This window comes from Lepidochelys olivacea (assembly GCF_965140295.1).
Source record: "Lepidochelys olivacea isolate rLepOli2 genome assembly, chromosome: 13".
Classification (NCBI taxonomy): domain Eukaryota; kingdom Metazoa; phylum Chordata; order Testudines; family Cheloniidae; genus Lepidochelys; species Lepidochelys olivacea.
Window position 1 is genome coordinate 3,276,089 of NC_140423.1, and position 20,234 is coordinate 3,296,322.

The following is a 20,234-nucleotide window of genomic DNA, read 5'->3' on the forward strand; positions in this document are numbered from 1 at the left end:
GACCCTGGGCACAGTTTGACGCTTCGCTCCAGGGAGGAGCTGGGGAACCAGAAATGGGTGTATGCCACCACTCCAGGTCTGCATGTCAAACTGCAGAACCAGCTCAGATGTTTTCGCAGAGGATGGAAACAACTCCTTGTTCTAAGCAGGCAGCTGTAGCCATAACCGGCTAACACAGTATGAGACTTGACTCAGTCTCATTCAGCTCTTGCTCCGCTGCAGGTTTTCCTGTGCAAAGAAATCTCGAGTAAAATCACAGAAGCAAAATGTTCCTGTCGGCACCCACTTCACTGCTGTGTGTCTGCTGCAGGGGGTATGGGTGGGTATTCAGGATATTCAGGAACTCCATATTGCGATGCATTAAAAGGCTCTTTCATGCACATGCCAGAGGTGAGAAGACAGTAGAGAAACTGAACCTGGAGAGTGAATTTCCATCCTACCCTTGCAGGCTAAGATCCCTGCCTTTGAAAGCCGCTGGGGCAAACTGGCGGGTCCATGCACCAAAGCTCAGGATTTTACACCGATTCCTCTCCCTCACTGGGAGGAGCTGGGCCCTTTAGCTCAGGGCTGAGGTCTGCCGGCGAGATGGTGTTAAGTAAGCACCTCAGTGGCAGGTCAGAACTCTCTGCCTAGTCTGTCAATAATGCTAAATCAATCCTGGCAAACCCCGGCACAGACATGGTGCCACCCTCACCGTGGTGCCCCCAGTAACCAAACGACCAGTGGGATTTTTGTAAAGCAGTCACTCTTGGAAGCAGAAAAACGAGCAAGAATGTGGAACAGAGGGACAAAGCTGGGGGCTTCTCAGGATTTCCTCAGCATGAACCTGGAACCTGACATAGGTGGCTCTCCTGGGCAGTGTAATTCCTGCCTGAAAGAGACGTAGTGTAATTCCTGCCTGAGAGAGATCTGCCCCTGAGCACCACCGGGCATTTCCCAAGGCACCAGAGCCGGAGAGGATCAGCTGCATCAGAATTTCAGAGCCTCTCACTGATTTACAGCTGGCTGCAGAGAAGCCAGGGAGAGTGCAAAAGTGTAGGACCGTGTTATCAGAACCACCCTGGAGGCTTTGTCCATTCGAGCCAAAAATACTATGCTTTGCCTGGATGTCAGGCACTGTTTGTGCTGAGCTGGGCAGCAGGAAATTCTCACCAAGATACTGTTGGGTAAGTAGGAGACACGAACCCTTCCCCATAATGCTGCCTGCCACCTGTGTAACCGCTTAAGAAGCAAGGCAGTGGACAGGAATTCATTTCAAAGGAATTACTGGTGGGGGAAGGTGCAATTCAGTGTCAGAGGAGCTAGATCTGGCCTTGTTCCAGTTCTGCTGGTCTTGGAAGAGGCCAGACGATGCGTGTGTGTATTGTCCATGACTGGTTGGTTGCCTACATTGGTATAAAAAGAACAGGAGGACTTGTGGCACCTTAGAGACTAACGAATTTATTAGACCATAAGCTCTCGTGGGCTACAGCCCACTTCATCGGATGCATAGAATGGAACATACAGTAAGAAGATCTATATATACATACAGAGAAGGTGGAAGTTGCCATACAAACTGTGAGAGGCTAATTAGTTAAGATGAGCTATTATCAGCAGGAGAAGAAAACTTTTGTCGTGATAATCAAGATGGCCCATTTGGACAGTTGACAAGAAGGTGTGAGGATACTTAACATGGGGAAATATACACAGCTGCGTCTCTGAAACCTACATTTCTATGACTCTCCACTCTAGGATAAGAAGCAATCCGTGGTCTCTACGCTCCTTACTGCTAGTGGAACAGTCAAATTGCAAGAGCAGATTATAATGCATCTCTGTCCAAATGTGGACTTAGCCAGTGTGCATAAATCCCACCAACTGGGAAAGCCTATCTGAACCCCCCCCCAAAACTAGCCCAATGGAGTTTGTGTTCTACTATACAAGGGTCATCTAGTCATGTAGTCTAACCCTCTGACTGCATCAGAGCGTTCTCTTCTCTTCTCTTCTCTTCTCTTCTCTTCTCTTCTCTTGCTCCAGTCTGACTTTGTTTGGGCTGCGGTGAGTTAATGCGCCGTGTCATTGCCAATCAAAGCTGGGTGAGGTGAGTGGGCACCAGCTGAAGATTGCAGAGAAGTCTCATATGGCGCAGCGTCTGTCTACTTTCAGCAAGCTGCTCTCATATGAGTAATGGCAGCTCTTCTGTTCCCAGTGCTCCATGAGGCATGGTTCCTGGTGCAGAGGGAATATTTCCTTCACTTTCTATAGATTCCGTGTAAGAGAATCTTTTATAGAAATTTCCACTTTCCTGCAAAGGGCTCCTTTCCTTCCCGTAACCCACCACAGATGGCTCATGTGTTGTCATGTCAAACTGCTTTCCCTCTGCATGTGAGAAGGGTCACAGGCAAGATTAGTGACCAAGGGACCAGCAGTGATGGAGAAAGGAGCAGATAAGAAAAAGGAAAAATAGTGAATTAATCCAAGAGTCTCAGGTGCATGACAACAGGATCTTTGTGTCTTAGGTCATCTGCTCCTATTGATCCTTCCCAAGTGAGGTCATCACAGCTGATTATAGTCAGAATAATTTTGATGTCACAAACCAAGGTTATGAATGTAGGATCTCAAGCAGATTCTAGAACATCATGCACCCGGTGAAAGAGTAGAGCAAAAGGTGTAAGGGAACTGACCTGGGTGGAAGGAAACAACTTGTGCAGCAAACGGTCTAGATTGGAAAGGGAAGTAGCATCCCAGACAAGCTTAATGGCTTAGCTGCCTCTGTTACAATACCAAGTGTGGTGGGCAAAGGGAATGATACAACGGGCCCAGATCCAGGCTGTTTTTACCCAACCCAGGGTAAAAATCAGCACGCAACTGCCACGATATAACAATGAAACACACTGATCACAATGAGTTAGAAAAGCCAAAGGATGGAGCGAAGTGCAAAGACCATCAGACGGCAGGTCTGAGCATTACGATACTGCAGGGTTTATGTGCAAGGCAAACAACACAGAGAGAAGGGAGTGGGGGGAGGAGGGAGGTGTCATCCAGCCCAGGAAGGCTTCACAGAGGAAGTGGTCTTGCAGGTGGGGACTGGAAGGGGAACAAAGATGGGTGCTTGGCAGGTGGAGAGTGGAAGGGGAAGTTAGAGAAAACTGGCTTTTGATTATCATGATTATTACTTTATCAATTCTATGAATTAGGTTCATGGAAGGTAGGTCCATCAATAGCTATTATCCAAGATGGTCAGGGATGCAACCCCATGCTCTGGGTGTCCCTAAACCTCCAAACGCTAGAAGCTGGGACTGGACAACAGGGGCTAGATCACTTGAAATTGTCCTGGTCTGTTCATTCCCTCCAATACATTTGGCACTGGTCTACTGGGCGAGGTGGACAATTGGTCTGCCCCAGTATGGCAGCTCTTATGGTTTTATGTTCTTATGACTCTGCTTGGTGCTTAATTTTCCAGATTACAATTTAGATGGATACTTCAGAAGTTGTGCCTATAGCACCCAAAGAGTTACGGGAGCTGGGTACACGTCGCTGAACGAAACACTCCCCACCACGAGAAAGTGGGACTCAGAGTTAGTTTCGTGCTAGCAGGTTGCTGCGTGTGCACTAGGGAGCGGTACCTAGAAGTTGTTGTTTACTCTTTTTAGAGCTCGGATTGGTGCCGCGGTTGCTGAACTCGAGCTACTGGTTCCACCAGCCCTTCTTGTGTAAATCAGGAGTAACTCCTTCCCAAGTCCCTGAGCGTACAGGACACCAGAATCTGTCCTTAGGCTTGAGGGTTGGGCTGCAGTCAAGGCAGACTTTGGAGTCCAAGCACAAGCTCTGCCAAGATTCAGAACCTCAGAGAGAATTGCTGCTGGCCAGCCAAGAAACCAGACAACAAGCAGGGAAGGCCAAGAGGGAATGCGGGACAACAAAGTTCTCCACCAGGATTCAGCGGAGCTGAAAGGGCTGAGACAGCTGCAGGGTCAGAGACAGGGCATGGCCGAACTGGAAATGCACAAAAGCTGCAAAGATGGGACAGGATGGTGCTGAGTGAGTTCCCTTGCTTGGCAGCTCTTGGGCCCCATTCTCCAGCCTGTTGCCCGAGTGGAGAACCTGGAGTGGTTTGTCTTTCACTTGCCTTGAAGCAACAAACTAGGCTGAGATGTTGTGGCTTGTGCCTCTGCAAATGCTTCCATGTCCTTTGCTGAAATGTGCTTGGTCATTTTGTACAGCTAAGTGACTGCACCCCAGAGGAGCAGGATGCTTCCCCTCTTCCAGGGTGGAATGACATTCGTGCTGTATTGGCAGTAAGGAGCCCAGTACAAAAGGCCTAACTGTGAGCTAGTGGGGACAGGGAGTGTAGGGAAGAGCATCCAGTGCTGTAGCTTGGACCCTGAGTCTGAACCCGGGACTGGCCACAGTACAAGTGTGGGGCGGGGTGGGGGTGCACTGATGAACAGAGCTGGGGTAGGAAGAGGGAAGGAGGTGCTGGGAATCCTTGGCCTCTTGATTATTAAAATAGACTGCCCCCCCCCCACCCCTTCCTTTCCTTGTGCACTAAATTGATCCTGTTTCTAGGAGAGAAATGGAAGAGGCAGAGAGGCTCATTCAATACCCCTGGCAGGGCTGAGCTGGAGTGGTGCACAGAGGGCAAAAAGCTCCATAGGACCATCGGTGTGTGTCCCATAGGGCAGGGCAGGGCAAGGACTAGCTGTAGGAATTCCTATCTTTGTTCCACTTAAATTACCCTTACACGGTGGCTGTTTCTCTTGGTCCTCTACAAAGCAGCTGGAAATAGATCCTGGTGCCAAGTCCCTTCTGTGAAGACACCAGATGGGCCTGGGCCCAGCACCTGTGCACGTTCTGCTACTTCTTCCGTGCAGCATGCCTGGGAGCTCCTGCCCACTCTGGGCAGCAGACCCGGCTTTAACCCCCAGGCTTCAAGGATCCCGGTTCGAATCCCCACCGTGGTATGACCCAGTATGCTCACACAAGTCCAGCCACCAGATGCGGGGGACACCGCTAATTGGTTACATCTGCTCCAGTGTTTGGCCACCAGCTGACAGACGCAGCAAGTGGTGACAAGGATGGGAGCGGTTCCCATGTGCTGTTCCCAGAAGGGGAGGAAATGGGAAGATAAGCAAAGTGTGGCTCCCAGCTGAGCCAGGCCCAGTGCGGCTCCTCCAGGCCTAGCCAGCTCAGCGGTGGTGCGGGAAGCAGCCCTGTGCCTCTGGCCATCGCTCGACGGGGTCTGCTGAGGGGATGAGACAGCCCTCCACTGGCCAGTAGAGGACACCCAACAGCCAGGACATGGCTCTGGGCTGGGAGCTTTGCTTCGGAGTGTTGTTCTGAGTCACTTCGGGCCTCGGTTCAGTGTCACGCCCCAGGTCTAGCAGCCTCGAGGCCTGCTCTGAGCACCCTGCTGCTGGCCCCGGAGCCCAGCACTCTCCCACTAAAGCTACTTAGGGACCTGAGAGCTCCTTCTGGCCGAGTCCCCTTCCTGCTTCTCTCTGGCTGATGGACGCTGTGCAGGAACTGGGCAAGCTGCAGGCTTTTCTCCCTCTCTCTGCAGTGCCCCAATAGCCATTAATCACTCAGCCTCCTGCTGGGGTGCACGCCCTGCTCCTAGCCCCAATCCCTCCACTACATGTTTTTGTTTGAACTAAAATTAATTTCTCCCGCGCTGAAAATAGTCAGATGGGAAGGAAGGCCCAGCTGCTCCAACTGCAGATAAAGCAAGAATAACAAACCCAGCACGTCCAGCACCATTGAGAGGGCAGTGTTGTGTTATTCCTGGTGATGTCAAGCATTCCTGGGGCTCTCAGAGCTGGGCCGGGACCCGGTGAAGTTAACCTTGGAGGAGAAGGATGCTGTAGCTAGATGCCTAAGAAGAAGGAGGCAGGGGCCCTAATGAGGAGACAGTGTCTGCCTCTAGGGACTCTATAGGGATCTGGAGTTTAATTCAAAAGAGAGAACAAGGGAGAAGGTAAATCCAGCAGTGGAAGAGAGGAAGGGGGACCGGCTTTCTCTCAGCCACCCTTTCATTCCCAGCACCTCCTCCTCTCACCTGTTCTTTTCTCTTCCTATTTCCCCTTATCGTGGGCGCCTGCACCATCCCTTTCTCCCTCCATTAGCAGCAGCCATGGGACATGACACCTTTCAGAGGTTGCAAGAAGTGCCCGCGCTAATCAGGTGCATTGTGCAGCCCAGTTTCAGGCGATTCAGGCAGGAACAGTATCTCTGCGCTCTAGGGCTCTGCGAAGGGCACCCAGCAGAATGAGGTTCTCAGTAAATTGCAATGCAGTCAAGGGTCAAAGGGCAGGTGACACCCCGATTAGAGCCCTGTTTATCAGCTAGCTCATTTCTAGGTCTGCTTAGTTCCCCAGGAGTCTGAGTGCTTCCAGCATAGATGGACCAAAGTCAAGGTTATGTTTAAACTAGGGCAGACTCAGCCCTTTATCCTTCCAGGGCAGGTGCTGTTTTTTTCTCTTGAAAACGGAGATCCTGAAGATCCCCTGGGGCACTCTTTGTAAGAGCTGAGGTTTGCCCCAGTGTCCTTCACCAAAATGGCCTCTTTCTATGCTGTGGTGCTGTGTGCTGGCTGGCAATCTCCACCCCAGAGGTGGTCACATGGCGGCACTTAGGCATCTCTGTAAAAAGGCCAAGAAACATTATCAAAAATATTTGGCTGCTGGGTCCTTACTTAGGCATCTAGGCAGGTGCCCTGATTTGCCAGGGTGCTGAGCACGCCCCATAGCACCACAGGCCTCAGTATGGATGGAGGAGCCTAACTCTGGACATTTATTTTTGAAAACCCTGCTCAAAACGTGAGGCACACGCTTGCATGCCTAGGCTGAGATCTGCAAGGCTGACCGGAGTCACACAAAACCCATTAATGGCGATGGGAGCTGTATGGCTGAAACTCTTAGTCGGTTTTGAAAATCTCACCCTTGGTCCCCCTGCGTGCGACTGTTGTACTTGTGCGCACAATCGGGAAGTTGCACACACACGTTTAGTTGGGTGTATTTTCACGTGCAGCTCCCCAGTTGGGGCATACAGTCACCGTAACTGGGCATGTGCAGGTTAGGTCATGTGTATGCCTTGTGCACCTGCATGCCAAAAGCTTTTGAGAATCGCCACTTAAAATACAAAGAGCTCTGAAATCTCACTTTGCCTTTAGAAAATGTTGTATCTTTTGCTTTTTACACAATAACACCACAAAGGTACCGCAAGGGGTCCAAATAACTGTGTTTACTAAATACACACAACACACAACTGCATAGACACTCTGCTGCTCCAGTAGGTCTTTGGCCCGCAGAACACAGTGAGCGCCACCAGAGGGTTCACACGCTATTTAAAAGAACACAACTCTATTCCTACACACTGTAAAAAACAATAAAGAAAGAAAGTGGCCCTTCTTCCCATGCCGTGCACAGCTGAATGTGCCTTGAATCTCGTGCTTTGGGCACCCCCTCATTCACGCTAAGGGTGTCCGTCACTAGTGCCTTTGCACGCACGCTGTAGGCGCAGAATGCCAGATCCCCCCTCCTGAGACCTGAACCTGCATGACAACAGCCGAAGGGGCCTACGAGCCAAAGCGTGCCTTGAACTTTCTGGCTTACTGGCAGATGCAGTGCGTGTTTTGTTTTCAATTCTTTCATAAACCCAGTGCCGCCTTTTACCCGCAGTTTGTTTATTCAGGCCTTGAATCCAATCAAAACAGGTTCCAGTTAAATTAGAGGGGGGAAAAAACAACAACCCCAAACCAATCCCTTTCTGGGAATTGCTGTGCTGTGGGACGAGGTTATACGGGCACCGGCCTTTGGAGTTCCTCTCTAAGGCCCTGCCACCCTCCCCTCCGCCGCTGGGCCATTTCTGCAAAGCGACTTGGGAGGTCATGGAGATCTGCAGGCACTTCCCCTCCCCCCGCTATTATTAGCAGTTCTTAGCATAACACGAGCAGCCTGAGACCCCAGCTAAGATCAAGTCTCTCTGTGCTAGACGCCCCGCAGCCGCGTAATGGGGGAGAACCCCTGCCCCAAAGGCCACACAAAGACAGTCGTCTTATCTGCCCATGGGATACTGGGGCACAGAGCGCATTCACTGCAAGCTCGGCTCCCTCCTCGCACGGGGCTGGGCAGCCTCTGATCCAGCAGCTAACGTCTCAAGGAAGGGGGGGAGGTTGGGTTGCTGCCCCCCCCACCAGCACACCTTAAAATACAAGGGCTAGACCCCACACGCTCATCCTACCACCTGTTGCATCGGGGGTCCCAGATGAGGTGCTTCCCTGCTGCCCAAGAGCTGCCCAGATGTGCAGCTGCACTGCCCCCCGCTCCCCCCGCTGGGAATCTTCACCAAGGCTAATATTTTGGCCCTGCTCACGGGCCACATTCCAGCTGCACTGGCCCCCGCCCCCAAGCCCCAGCGGTCCTGAGCTCTCCTCGGCTGGAGAGGAGGTTCTAGCCCTTTAGTTTTAGCTCTGCTGGGAGGAGGCCTGACTGATCTTTTCAGGCGCGGTCAGGCACATGAGGAGAGCAGGCAGCCACCCGTGGCCGGGCACAGAGACATGACTCCAACTGGAGGACCGGGAGTTGCAGGGTGTCTCACACTCCCCAGCGTGCAGAAACCCCTGTGAGGTGGAGGGGAGTGGTTGGGACATCCAGTGACACACGTCCTAAAGGATACTTGGACAATGGTATGTATCCATTGTACCCATGTGTGTCAGTAAGGCTTTCGATGTGGCCATGCCAGCTGCCGCTGTGTGGATACACGAAGAGTAGGGCTAGAAACAAGGGGCAAGAAGTGTGCCTGCCTACATCTCTCCAGAGGAAGAGGGGATTTCAATTCCCAGGTAGGACGGTGGGTACCCTTCCAAGGATGGCTCTGAACAAGTCTGCAGCAGCATGGCGGTGCGGGGTAGAGGAGGGGGAGAATCAGTTCACAGACCCCTTCAGTTCAGAATAGCTCAGTTCAAACTACAGCTGTGGGACCCACATCCCAACCTCTGGGATGCCTCCAAGCCCGGGAGTTTGGTTTGGCCCAGCCTAAAGCCAGGAGTCAGAGGTGACACTTGGCTTGTGATGACAGAAGAACAGCGTGACGACACAGAAGCTGGGCCATGCTCACAAAGCAGCTGTGTCCTGAGTATCGAAGCAGCGTGATAACCTATCGCAGGGCATGTCAGCATCCTCGGTGCCGCAGCTTGAGCGGAGCTACCCACGTGCTAAGGGCCCCTCTGTCTCTGATCAATGGGAAACTTTCAGGCAAGGCTGGAAATTTAGAGACAAGCCACGGCTGGGAATATGCTGGGGCATCTATAGGGCTTGTTGTCCAGGTCCAGTGGTGCCACTTCTCACTCAATAGGTCGCGGCATCACTTCCTGCTCTGGGAGGGAAGGTTTAGCCAAAAGACAGCGGGAGACGTGGCACCTGGAAACCAGGATCTCGGTAAGAACTATGTCCCCCAAGAACCCGACACGATCTTGCTGGAGTACTTTAGAATGAGCTTTGCCTGCAGCAAAGATGCGGCTGTGGGAATAACAGCTCCCGACAGTGTCAGCTGTCTCACCTCACTGGCAATGGGTAAACACCATGTGGCTCCAATGTAATGGGAAAGAAAGAGGCCAGTCTCTGCTCCTTACCAAGATCCCTTGCAAGCTAGTCGTGTGCCAGGACGTTCTGTGCCCCAAGAGCCTCTGACCATGCGCAGGGTGGCCTGCTGGGGGGAAGGAAAAGTCTGAAAAAGCCTTTTAATAACACAACTTTCAGAAACAGTGCTTCCTAATTTCCCTGCGTGTGGCATCATGTTAGGACGCCCAAATTAGAGTGCAGCAGTCAGAGCTGGGGACTGGGATCCAGGACTCTGGGTTCCATCCCTACTTCAGCTGCACTCCATGGTCCTGAGCAAGTTGCTTAACCTCTGTCTGACTCAGGCTTCTTCAGCCTTGGGGTGCTGGGAGGATTGGTTAAGCGATAGGAAAAGGGCTTTCAAATGCAGGGCTGGAAAGAGCTGGAGAAAGGCCAAACCGATGATACCTCTATTCACCTACTGCCGTCTCTGCTCAGGGATCCCTCCAATGCTTCCAAGCATACACATATGGGGTGTGTGTGTGTGTGTGTGAAGTCCTTTCGGCACTGAAATGCAGGCACCTCTGGGGCCAGGCGGAACGCCACTGCTCGGCGAGCGGCACAAGAGCATGTGGGGAAGAATTGATGGCAAAGCCGCAGGCTTTGACTGTTGTGAAAAGTCTCACCGGGCCTGCTGCTGCACCCCTTGGTACAAGGAACCGGCCCAGCTGAGAATCCAAGTATTTTTCAAAGCTCCAAACTCTGTGTCTTGCGTGTACACTGCCCCGGTTTTTTTCAAAGGCCAGGCCTCCTGCATCGGGGTGTGTCTGGCTGTGGGTGCTACATGTCGATAGTCCCACATATTTCCATTCTAACATCTCATTTGTCTAAAATCTCCTGCCTTTGGAAGCCTGAAGGAATTTCACAGGTGATTAGAAGGAGGTTTAGTAAAAGCCCCCTCTGCCTGGCACCTGCCATGGGTGGGTGCTATTGAAATCTCAACACTCATCACCCCAGGTCTCTTCCTGCATTGGGCATAGACCAGAACACACGGTCCCAATACTGTGATCCCTGCACAGGAGTAAATGTAGAATTCCTAATGGCTCCCATTGTAGGGTTGTTCTCCAGAGGTTTTCATGTGCCTTCGAGATGACAGTAGCATGTAAACAGGGCTAACGCCTCCCTCATTTACATAGATACTAAATCTAAAGAATACCTAGGGAATACTGGAAGTGCTGGACAGTCTCTACGTAAAAGAATAAATGGACACAAATCAGATGTCAAAAATTATAACATTCATAAACCAGTCGGAGAACACTTCAATCTCTCTGGTTACTCGATCTCAGACCTAAAGGTCGCAATATTAAAACAAAAAGACTTCAAAAACAAATTCCAACGAGAGACTGCTGAATTGGAATTAATTTGCAAACTGGATACAATTAACTTAGGCTTGAATAGAGCCTGGGAATGGATGTGTCATTACACAAAGTAAAACTATTTCCCCATGTTTATTTTTCCCACCCCCCACTGCTCCTCCAACATTCCTGTTAACTGCTGGAAATGGCCCACCTTGATTATCACTACAAAAGGTTTTCTACCCCCCCCCCCCCGAACCCCCTCCCCCCGCCCGCTCTCCTGCTGGTAATAGCTCATCTTAAGTCTGCTGCAGTTTCCACGATATGCATCTGAGGAAGTGAGCTGTAGCTCACGAAAGCTTATGCTCTAATAAATTGGTTAGTCTCTAAGGTGCCACAAGTCCTCCTTTTCTTTCATCTTAAGTGATCACTCTCCTTACAATGTGTAGGATAACACCCATTTTTTCATGGTCTGGGTGTATATAAATCTCCCCACTGTATTTTCCACTGAATGCATCCGATGAAGTGAGCTGTAGCTCACGAAAGCTCATGCTCAAATAAATTGGTTAGTCTCTAAGGTGCCACTAGTCCTCCTTTTCTTTTTGGAAGTGCTGAGGCGCTGATACCTAGTTATCCACCTACGTTTTTCCAAGAGATGATCACCTAACATGCACCTAATATTGGACCGTCTGGCTCCAACTGTCCAAGGCACAGTGCTTCAGGGACAGCAGTGCACCTCACCCTGCTGAATGATCACCAGTCCCTTCATCAGCTGGTTCCAGAATTCCAAATCAATTGCACCAGGGAGAAATTCCTAGGGAGTAGCACCATATGCACCCTCAGCTACGAGTGCCAAGCCTGAATCAAAATCTTACGTCCACGCGCCCACTAGTGCTGGGAAATGTCAGACCCAGGTCCAAACTGTGCAGCTCAAACAAATGCGAAGCAAAGGAATTGTTCCATTGAGAGTACATATTATTTTTTGGTTTAACACTGTGGAGTATTTTCTCTGCCCCGGGTTCTTAGAATCCACCCAGTAGTTTTGTCTGGGCTGGCTAACGGCATGGGGAACGTCTTCCAGGAAAATAAGAAAATAAATGCGCCACATCTTGAAAGGATGCTCCCCAATTCGGCAACTCACATAAAGACATAGACCACATGGGGCACAAGGCTTTCAGAGGAAACTCTTTTTTTTTCCCAGAAAAATTATTAATAACTTTCCAACCTTCTGGAATGAAGGGCCACGTGTGCTGTTTAGTTGGCTCACTGCAATAGGGGTGGGAGGGAAGGTTGGGAACTCTGGTTTTAAGACATGGGGAGGAAAACAAGTGAATTTTGTGAACGGCCTTAAAGTGTTAGAAGATCAAAGCTCCGGGCATGTTGTGTGGAAGCAGAAATTTCCCTCTGACTGTGCAGTCTGGCAGAGGCAAGTGCAGAGGATGTGCAGGTATTTTTATTGAACCTGACTGGAGCACTCCAGCCAGTCATTTCAGATTTGGCTGGAGAAAGGATCTGGAGCCCTCCTCCAAGCAGGGATGCAGAGACGGCCTCGGTCCCCTCTTCCTTTTCTCACCAGAAGATCCCCCACCTTGTTCGCTGTTCCCTTGCTGCAGCTCAATATTTACAGCTGTTTAGAGACCCTGTCCCTCGCCCCGGGGCCAAGAAGGGACAGATCTATTTTTGGGTCTGACGCAGGCAGCTGTTTGCACTGCTGGCAGATGTGGGGTCAGATGGAACTTTGGAGAAACCGCTGAAAGGCAAAGTCTCTTCTTTGCTGGGCTGCTCTTTCCTGTCACCCACTTTCAGGTCTCTCTGGGGCCCAAGCTGCAAAATTCAGATTCACGCACAGATTTCACCCCCTCCCCAGGCGCCTGGAGCAGAGATTTTGGTTTGATCCATGATAGGAACCAGGCTTGAAACTCAGGTGTGGATGGATCCGAGGCTGGATTCTCATGCCCCAGCCAGAGTATGAGGGTGTCCAGATCTCGGGGGGGGTTGGTGCAGGCCCATCCCTAGCTGTGGGGAGGGGGGGTACATCGGCCTTGCCCTCTCCCTCTGCCTCCTGCTCATTCCTTCCTGCTTCTGGAGGGCTTGGGTTAGGTCAGCACATGTGGACAAGGGCATCCGTCTGTGATTTTCCCCTGGACGCTGCCACTGTTTGGGAGTGAGAGCGGCTGCAGTGGGCCTCGTTCCCATGGGTGCTGCCCAGGAGGTAAGTGGGAGCAGAGTGTGCGCACGGTGGGTTCGTCTGCACCGGGTGCTGCATGGAATCTTGTCTTCTGTTCTTGGGAGGTGGCACAGATTGCTACCTGGGCTCCGAGAGGGCCTGCTTTTCACAGTGATTTAAGCCTCATTTCCAGACATGGGCTAATGCCTAGCTGGGGTGGGGCTTTGCAGGTGGAGTGTAGTCACCCGTCCCTTCTGAAATTGCCCAGTCTGGGCCTGGAGTTAGGGGCGGACCCTGGATGACCTTCAGGCTCGAGTCAGCTGACAGGGGTCAGCCACAGGTATTTTAGTGCCTGCAGACATAGCCCTAGGGCCTGGGAACCTCTTGGGGCAGGGGGGCACTCTGCTAGCGGGGCTGCGGCTTCATCCCCGCTGCTGAGATCTCATCAGTGACATCAGAATGGGCACACTGGGTCAGACCAATGGTCCATCCAGCTCTCTGAGAGTGGCCAGTGCCAGGTGCTTCAGAGGGAATGAACACAACAGGGTAATCATCAGGTGATCCAGCCCCTGTCAGCCAGTCCCAGCTTCTGTCTGTTGGAAGCTTAAGGATATCCAGAGCATGGGGCTGCATCCCTGTCCATCTTGTCTAATAACCACTGGTGGATCTATCCTCCATGAACATATCTAATTCTTTTTTGAACCCAGTTATACTTTGGCCTTCACTAGATCCCCTGTATAAGGGGACTGTTGCCCCCTTACTAACATTCAGTGGGGTGTTTTAGTTGGCTAGCTCCCAGTACTAAAAGGGGAAGGGTCAATGGGAAATCAGGACCCTGAGACTGATAGTCCCCAGGAACAATGGGGAGAGGGGGTCAGTGCTCCAGGTCAGCCTGAATAACAGGGCAGGCAGGCTAATCAGGGAGTCAGGAGGCCAGGGAGGTCCCTTCCTTTGTGTGAGCTGGATTTGCCTTGGTCAGACAGAGTGGGGCCGAGCTAAGGAGAAAGCAGGGGTGCAAGCTGAGCTGGGGAGCAGAGCTGAGCCGGGGAGCAGAGCTGAGCCAGATCCAGAGAGAGCAGGTCCTGTCCTGGGAGCGGAGCTGCAGCCCCAAAGCCAGAGGCACAGCCCAGAGAGAGCAGACTTGCCCTGCAACCAAAGCCAGAGGGGCCAGAAAAGCAGCCCAGGAAGCAGGTCAGGGCTGGGAGCAGAGTCACAGAAGCAGCCTGCAGAGCAGACCTGTCCTGGGAGGAGAGCTGCAGCAACCAGAGCCGGAGGGGCCAAAGAAGCAGCCCAGGAAGCAGGTCAGGGCTGGGAGCAGAGTCACAGAAGCAGCCGGCAGAGCAGACCTGTCCTGGGAGCAGAGCTGCAGCAACCAGAGCCAGAGGGGCCAAAGAAGCAGCCCAGGAAGCAGGTCAGGGCTGGGAGCAGAGTCACAGAAGCAGCCTGCAGAGCAGACCTGTCCTGGGAGCAGAGCTGCAGCAACCAGAGCCAGAGGGGCCAAAGAAGCAGCCCAGGAAGCAGGTCAGGGCTGGGAGCAGAGTCACAGAAGCAGCCTGCAGAGCAGACCTGTCCTGGGAGCAGAGCTGCAGCAACCAGAGCCAGAGGGGCCAAAGAAGCAGCCCAGGGAGCTGGAGGCCGAGCAGCGGCGGTGCTGAGACCGAGTGGTGGGGCTGGGGCAGGAGCAGTCCGGAGCTGGGTGCGGTGAGCAGCGGGGGAGGACGAGGGGGACCCTGGGCAGTGGGCCCCGCACAGGGAGACGCCTCCGCCAAGGGGCTCTGCAGGCCAGGCTTGGATCGTAACCCCGACAGGGCGGTGGCAGCACTGCGAAAAGGGTCCTGGCACTTAGAGCCTGAGAGCGTGTGGCCACCACCAGAGCAAGTGTCCAACCCACAGCATCCCTGCAGCACAGCCAGGGCCGGAGAAGGGGCCTGGGACTTACAAGGAGCAGACTGTGAACTCCCTGACGTTCCAGAGACACAGTTTGTGATGTTCCCTGCCGCAGAGCAGGGTGATGTGTTTCCTTTAACCTTTCCCGTTTTTCCTTATTCTTTTTAAAATTAATTGTTGATTAAATAAGTTGCATTTGCTTTAACTTGTATGTAATGGTCAGTGGGTCAGAGAAGTGCCCAGTGCAGAGAGAGTACCCCGGAGTGGGGACACCCTAGCCCCTGTCCTAGGTGACCACAGCAGGGTTGGGGGTCGAGCCCCCCAGGAATCCTGGGCCCAGCCTTGTTGGGGTTACGAGGACTCTGCCAGACAGGAGAGTGGAAGGGGAGTCCTCAAGGGCAGGGAGGCCACTGGGTAAAGGAAGTGGGAGCGAGGTCTCAGATCTTTCACTAGCCCACTTCACCGGGGTAGTGCAGAAGTCAGGAAAGTTTCCCACAATAGCGGGACTATTCCCCCACTTACACCTGGGAAAATTTCCGCAGGTTGTCTGTGCATTGTGTGAAGAAACACTTCCTTAGGTTTGTTTTAAACTTGCTGCCTATTAATTTCATCGAGTGACCCTGGTTCTTGTGTTATGGGAAGGATAAATATCACTGGCCTATTCACTTTCTTCACACCAGTCATGATTTTATAGATTTCTGTCATATCCCCCCTTAGTCATCTGTTCTCTGAACAGTCCCAGTGTTTTTAATCTTTCCTTGTATGGAAGCTGTTCCATACCCCTAATCATTTTAGTTGCCCTTCTCTGCGCCTTTTCCAATTCTAATATATCTTTTTTAAGATAAGGTGACCAGAACTATGCACAGTATTCAAGATGTGAGCATAGCATGGATTTATATAATGGCATTGTGATATTTTCTGTCTTCTTGTCTATCCCTTTCCTAATGGTTCCAAACATCCTGTTAGCATTTTGACTGCCACTGCACATTGAGAAGATGTTTTCAGAGAACTATCCATGAGGACTCCAAGATCTCTTTCTTGAGTGGTAACAGCTAATTTAAACCCCATCATTTTGGATGTATCATTGGGATTATGTGTTCCAATGTGGAGTACTTTTGTCAACACTGAATTTCATCTATCATTTTGTCCCCCAGTTTAGTGAGATCCCTTTGTAACTCTTTGCAGTCAACTTTGGACTTAACTATCTTAAGTAATTTTGTATCTGTAAATTTTGCCACCTCACTGTTCACTCCTTTTTTCAGATAATTTATGAATATGTTGAACAGCACAGGTCCCACTACAGATGCTGGGGGGACCCTGCTATTTACTTTTCTCCATTGTGAAAAATGATATTTATTCCTACCCTTTGTTTCCTATCTTGTAACCAGTTACTGATCCATGCGAGGACCTTCCCTCTTATCCCACGTCTGCTTACTAAGAGCCTTTGGTGACGGACCTTGTCAAAGGCTTTCTGAAAGTCCACGTATATTATATCTGCAGGATCACCCTTGTCCACATGCTTGTTGACTTCCCAAAGAATTCTAATAGATTGGTGAGGCGTGATTTCTCTCTACAAAAGCCACGTTAACTCAGCCCCAACATATTATGTTTATCTTTGCGTCTGATAATTTTATTCTTTACTATCGTTTCAAACAGTTTGTCTGGGGCTGGAGCTTGGTTCACTGACCTGTAATTGCCAGGATCAGCTCTGGAACCTGGCGCTATGCTGTGGCCTGTCTCAGCCATAGGAAGGGCTGCAGTGACTCAGAGCTGGGTTCGCCGCTTTGGAGACTCTGCTGACAGCTCTGGTCAGATAAGCCAAGTCCTGACAGAGTCAAGAGAACCATCACTGTCTGGCAGCTGGGGAAAGGGCATGAAACAAGTGAGCATCTTGAACCTCTGCCCATTTCCCAGGCAGCATTCCCACGTGACAAGGTATGTGGATTTCACGGCATTCTCATATGCTATTCCGAGAGTGGATCCTCCCACCCTGAGGGTCAGAGTCAACATGCAACTGCAGCAAGGTTCCTGTGGACAGATTTTGTTGCGTGCCAGGGCTAATCCTGGTCCCATGGAGATCAACGCGAGCTTTGCGATTGACTTGAGTGGAAGGAGGAGGAAACCAGAGTCTGCTTTCTGGTGTGAGGGTGTCTCAGAGCTCTTCTTTGCTAACCGTGGAGGATCTTGTTCCAGGCTTAGCTTTTGCTCTGGGATTCCAGCTATCTGGCCATCCACACTGAGCTTTAGAATCATACCCTAAGTACAGCCTTCAGCCCCCTCACTTCACCTGCGGGGTTAAGCAGTAATGGGTCGATAGAGGCTCTCACCACAGAGCTCTCCTCTGGAGCCAGATCCCAAACACCCAGAAGTTTTCTGTTTTAGGCCTCGGGTTTGGGTTTGGCCCAATATAAAGTTTTGGGGCCATTTGGATCCAGTTCTGTTTTCAGATATCCTCCCCATTGAAGCTGAGATCTGGAGTTTTGGTTCAGGCCCCTCTAAAGTGTCCAGGCTGCTGTCCATCGGACTCTGGAGATCCTGTACTGCTCTGAATGGGCAGGAGGGTTTGAGGGATCTCATGGCATGCAGCTCTTCTCTGATGTGCAGTGACACACCCAGGGGCTGATCCGGCACAGAGCAGGTGTGAAGTGCTGCACGCAGAGACGCACAGTGCCGAGCAGGACGGCTGTGTGGCTGCCGTGTGGCTTGTGCTCCCAGCTGGCACCCAGGGCACAGAGAGGAGTGTTCATGAAGTGTCCCATCATCATGAGGCGGGCGTGTGTCTCCATGGACACGCCCGCACTCAGTCTCTTCTTTCCCCTGCCTGCTTGTGAGTACGGCAGCAGGGCTATGGGGACAGGAAGCCCCCTGCCCCTCCGGGCAGAGGACAAAGCCTCCAGTTTAGCCTTACTCATGTTGCCTTCTCTTGTGCTTTCCCCAGAGCCCAATACACCCACACCACACACAGCTGCGCTTGCAGTGTCCATGCCAGCGTGGGAGCATTTCCCATCCTGCCTGTCTTCAGTCACGCTGCTCCAGTTTCCACTTTGCGACAGGCTTTCAGCTCACCCCCCAGTGGCTGTCTGGACTAATTGGAGTGGTGAGGTCCCCTGGCCTGAGTGACAACAGTGTGAAGAGGGGAAGCCCTAACCTGAGACCAGGAGCACTTCATCCCCTGGAACTGCAGAACCAGGTTTATCACTCCTCTGAGCTAAGAGTTGGAGGGTGGGGAAAAAGATCTCGTTCTACCAAATTCTGACCCCACTCCAAACCCTGTGGGTGCTAGAGATCTGGAAAGAGCTCCAGCCTCTGGAGGTTCTAGTTTCACTCATCTCTGGCAAAACACGGGTTCTGGACAGGTCGATGTCATTCCCTGGGCAGGAGGGACTGTCAAGCACAACCCTTTGGCTGTGGTTTGCAATGCCTCTTTGGGGATATGGCTGCCTCATGGCCAGGAATGTTAGTGGGAATTTGGTGTCCACGTTGACTAGGTGGCTTTGACAATCACAGCCTTTATTGTTTGCCTGGCACAAGCATCTGTTGGGCTAGACACACATTTATTGCAATGGCTGTTCCCACAAAAAGCAAATGATGTGCAAAGCTTCACGGAGCTCCAAAAAGTTTTGCAAAACCTTACGTTTAAAAAATGAGACGTTCTAGAGGTCTGACCCAGCCCCCGTCCCTCGCTCTGCCAGAATTTCCCCAGGTGTTTTACAGTAAACCAGAGAGAATCAGTGCCAGATCCTGCATGAAATCAATAGGTGAGCCGAGGGTACGATGAATGTATGGCAGGGCCACAAGTGACTGAAATCATGTGAGCATACAGCACCAGTTAACATCAAGATGAAACATTAAACAAGTACTAAAGTACTAAACAAGCCTTCTGGAATCAAGGGGGCCCGATTCTGACCAGAGTTCTCCCCTGTGAGAGCCCACTACGCTCCGTGAAGTTGCACAAGAGATGAACCTGGCCAGTAGGATGGCAGGGGGCATAAGCCAGTGCAGAATTCAGCCCAGTGTTTCCAATCTGCCTTGAAAGGAGCTAACTCTGGGTCAGTCAAGGAGCTATCCCATAGCTCTGGCGGTACCCAGGCATTGACAGGAGCAGGTCCCTTCCTGGCCATGACAGACCTATCCCGCCGAGGTTCAGGGGATGGGATAGAATTCACAGGGGCAGAAGCTCAGGAAGGTGCTTGGGAGCCAGATCATTAAAGGTCTTGGAAGTTGGACCCAAACCTGGGCCCACTGAGTCGTCCAGTGCAGTAGGAACTCCCCCTGCCCATCATCCCTCCATTCATCATTCCACTCCGTGCGCATCACCGGAGCATCAGGGTGCCTGCCCTGAGGGTAATGAGACAAGGGGCATGGCAGTGGTGATGAGAACCTTCTCCCCACTGTGGCCCCTCCACTCCCGCAGCCAGATGCGCCCCTTACCTTCAGCAGCCACTGCGTGGTGTTCTCCAGGACCCTCTCCAGCTGCTGCACGCGCTGTGCGGACCAGTTGTGGGTCTGCAGCGTGGCGGCGGGCGAGTCCCCCTGCAGCGTGTTGGCCCGGAGGGTCGCCCTCGTGGGTGGGCAGGGCTGCGGATCGGCCTCGGGCAGGACGAAGGTGTAACTGCACTGCCCGTGCTGGACCCGGTGGGATCGCCGCCTGCTCCCGCCACCTGTCGCCCTCCACTGGCCACCGTCCGCCCAGAAAGCCACCGTCATGCAGGCAAAGGCCACCAGCTTGAGATTTACACCGTGCATGGTGCTCTGAGACCTCTGCTCCAGCCGCTCCACACACCACCCCAGCTAGACCCCACACTCCCTGTTCCTAGCCGAAAGCTGCCGAGGGGGAGGGGACATTGTGCTCCAGGCTGCAGTTTTCAAGCCACTGTTTGCACAGGACAAGTTATTGGGCTCTTTAAACGAAGTCTAAATCATGTAATTTTGGCACTTCCTCTGTCCTCGCCCCTCCAAGCAGCCCCAGCTCTCCCAACCCTTTTATCATTCTCCTGGCTATGCAGCAGCCCTGGCCCTCTTGCGGGAAAAAAAAGTGTTTAAGAACAATACTTCTGTCTTTTTTCTTTCCTAGCCCACTGCAGGGAGCTCAAGTTTCACGTGTAATCATAAATGTTCACACACACACACATACCCACCCACCCACACCCTGCCTCTGTCCCTCTCCTGGGCTGCCTCCCCCCTTTCCCCTCTGCCTGGACCCTGGCTATCTGCCTGCTCCTCCAAGGACCCGTGGAGTGACCCCAGCGAGAAATGGGAAGAGAAACTCTCCCATCCTGCAGGCAGGGATGA

At 52.1% G+C, this 20,234-nt stretch overlaps 1 protein-coding gene across 1 annotated transcript in view; it reads right to left on the reverse strand.

Annotated features, from left to right (window-relative positions):
• The window catches only part of ANGPT4 (angiopoietin 4), a 41,641-nt gene extending 21,720 nt beyond the window's left edge, over positions 1-19,921 (reverse strand). The window contains exon 1 of the mRNA XM_084646140.1: positions 19,374-19,921. Within this exon, the coding sequence (XP_084502266.1) occupies positions 19,374-19,688 (315 nt within the window). The 5' untranslated portion in view covers positions 19,689-19,921. The remainder of the gene's footprint in view (positions 1-19,373) is intronic.
• Between the last annotated feature and the right edge of the window lie 313 nt (positions 19,922-20,234).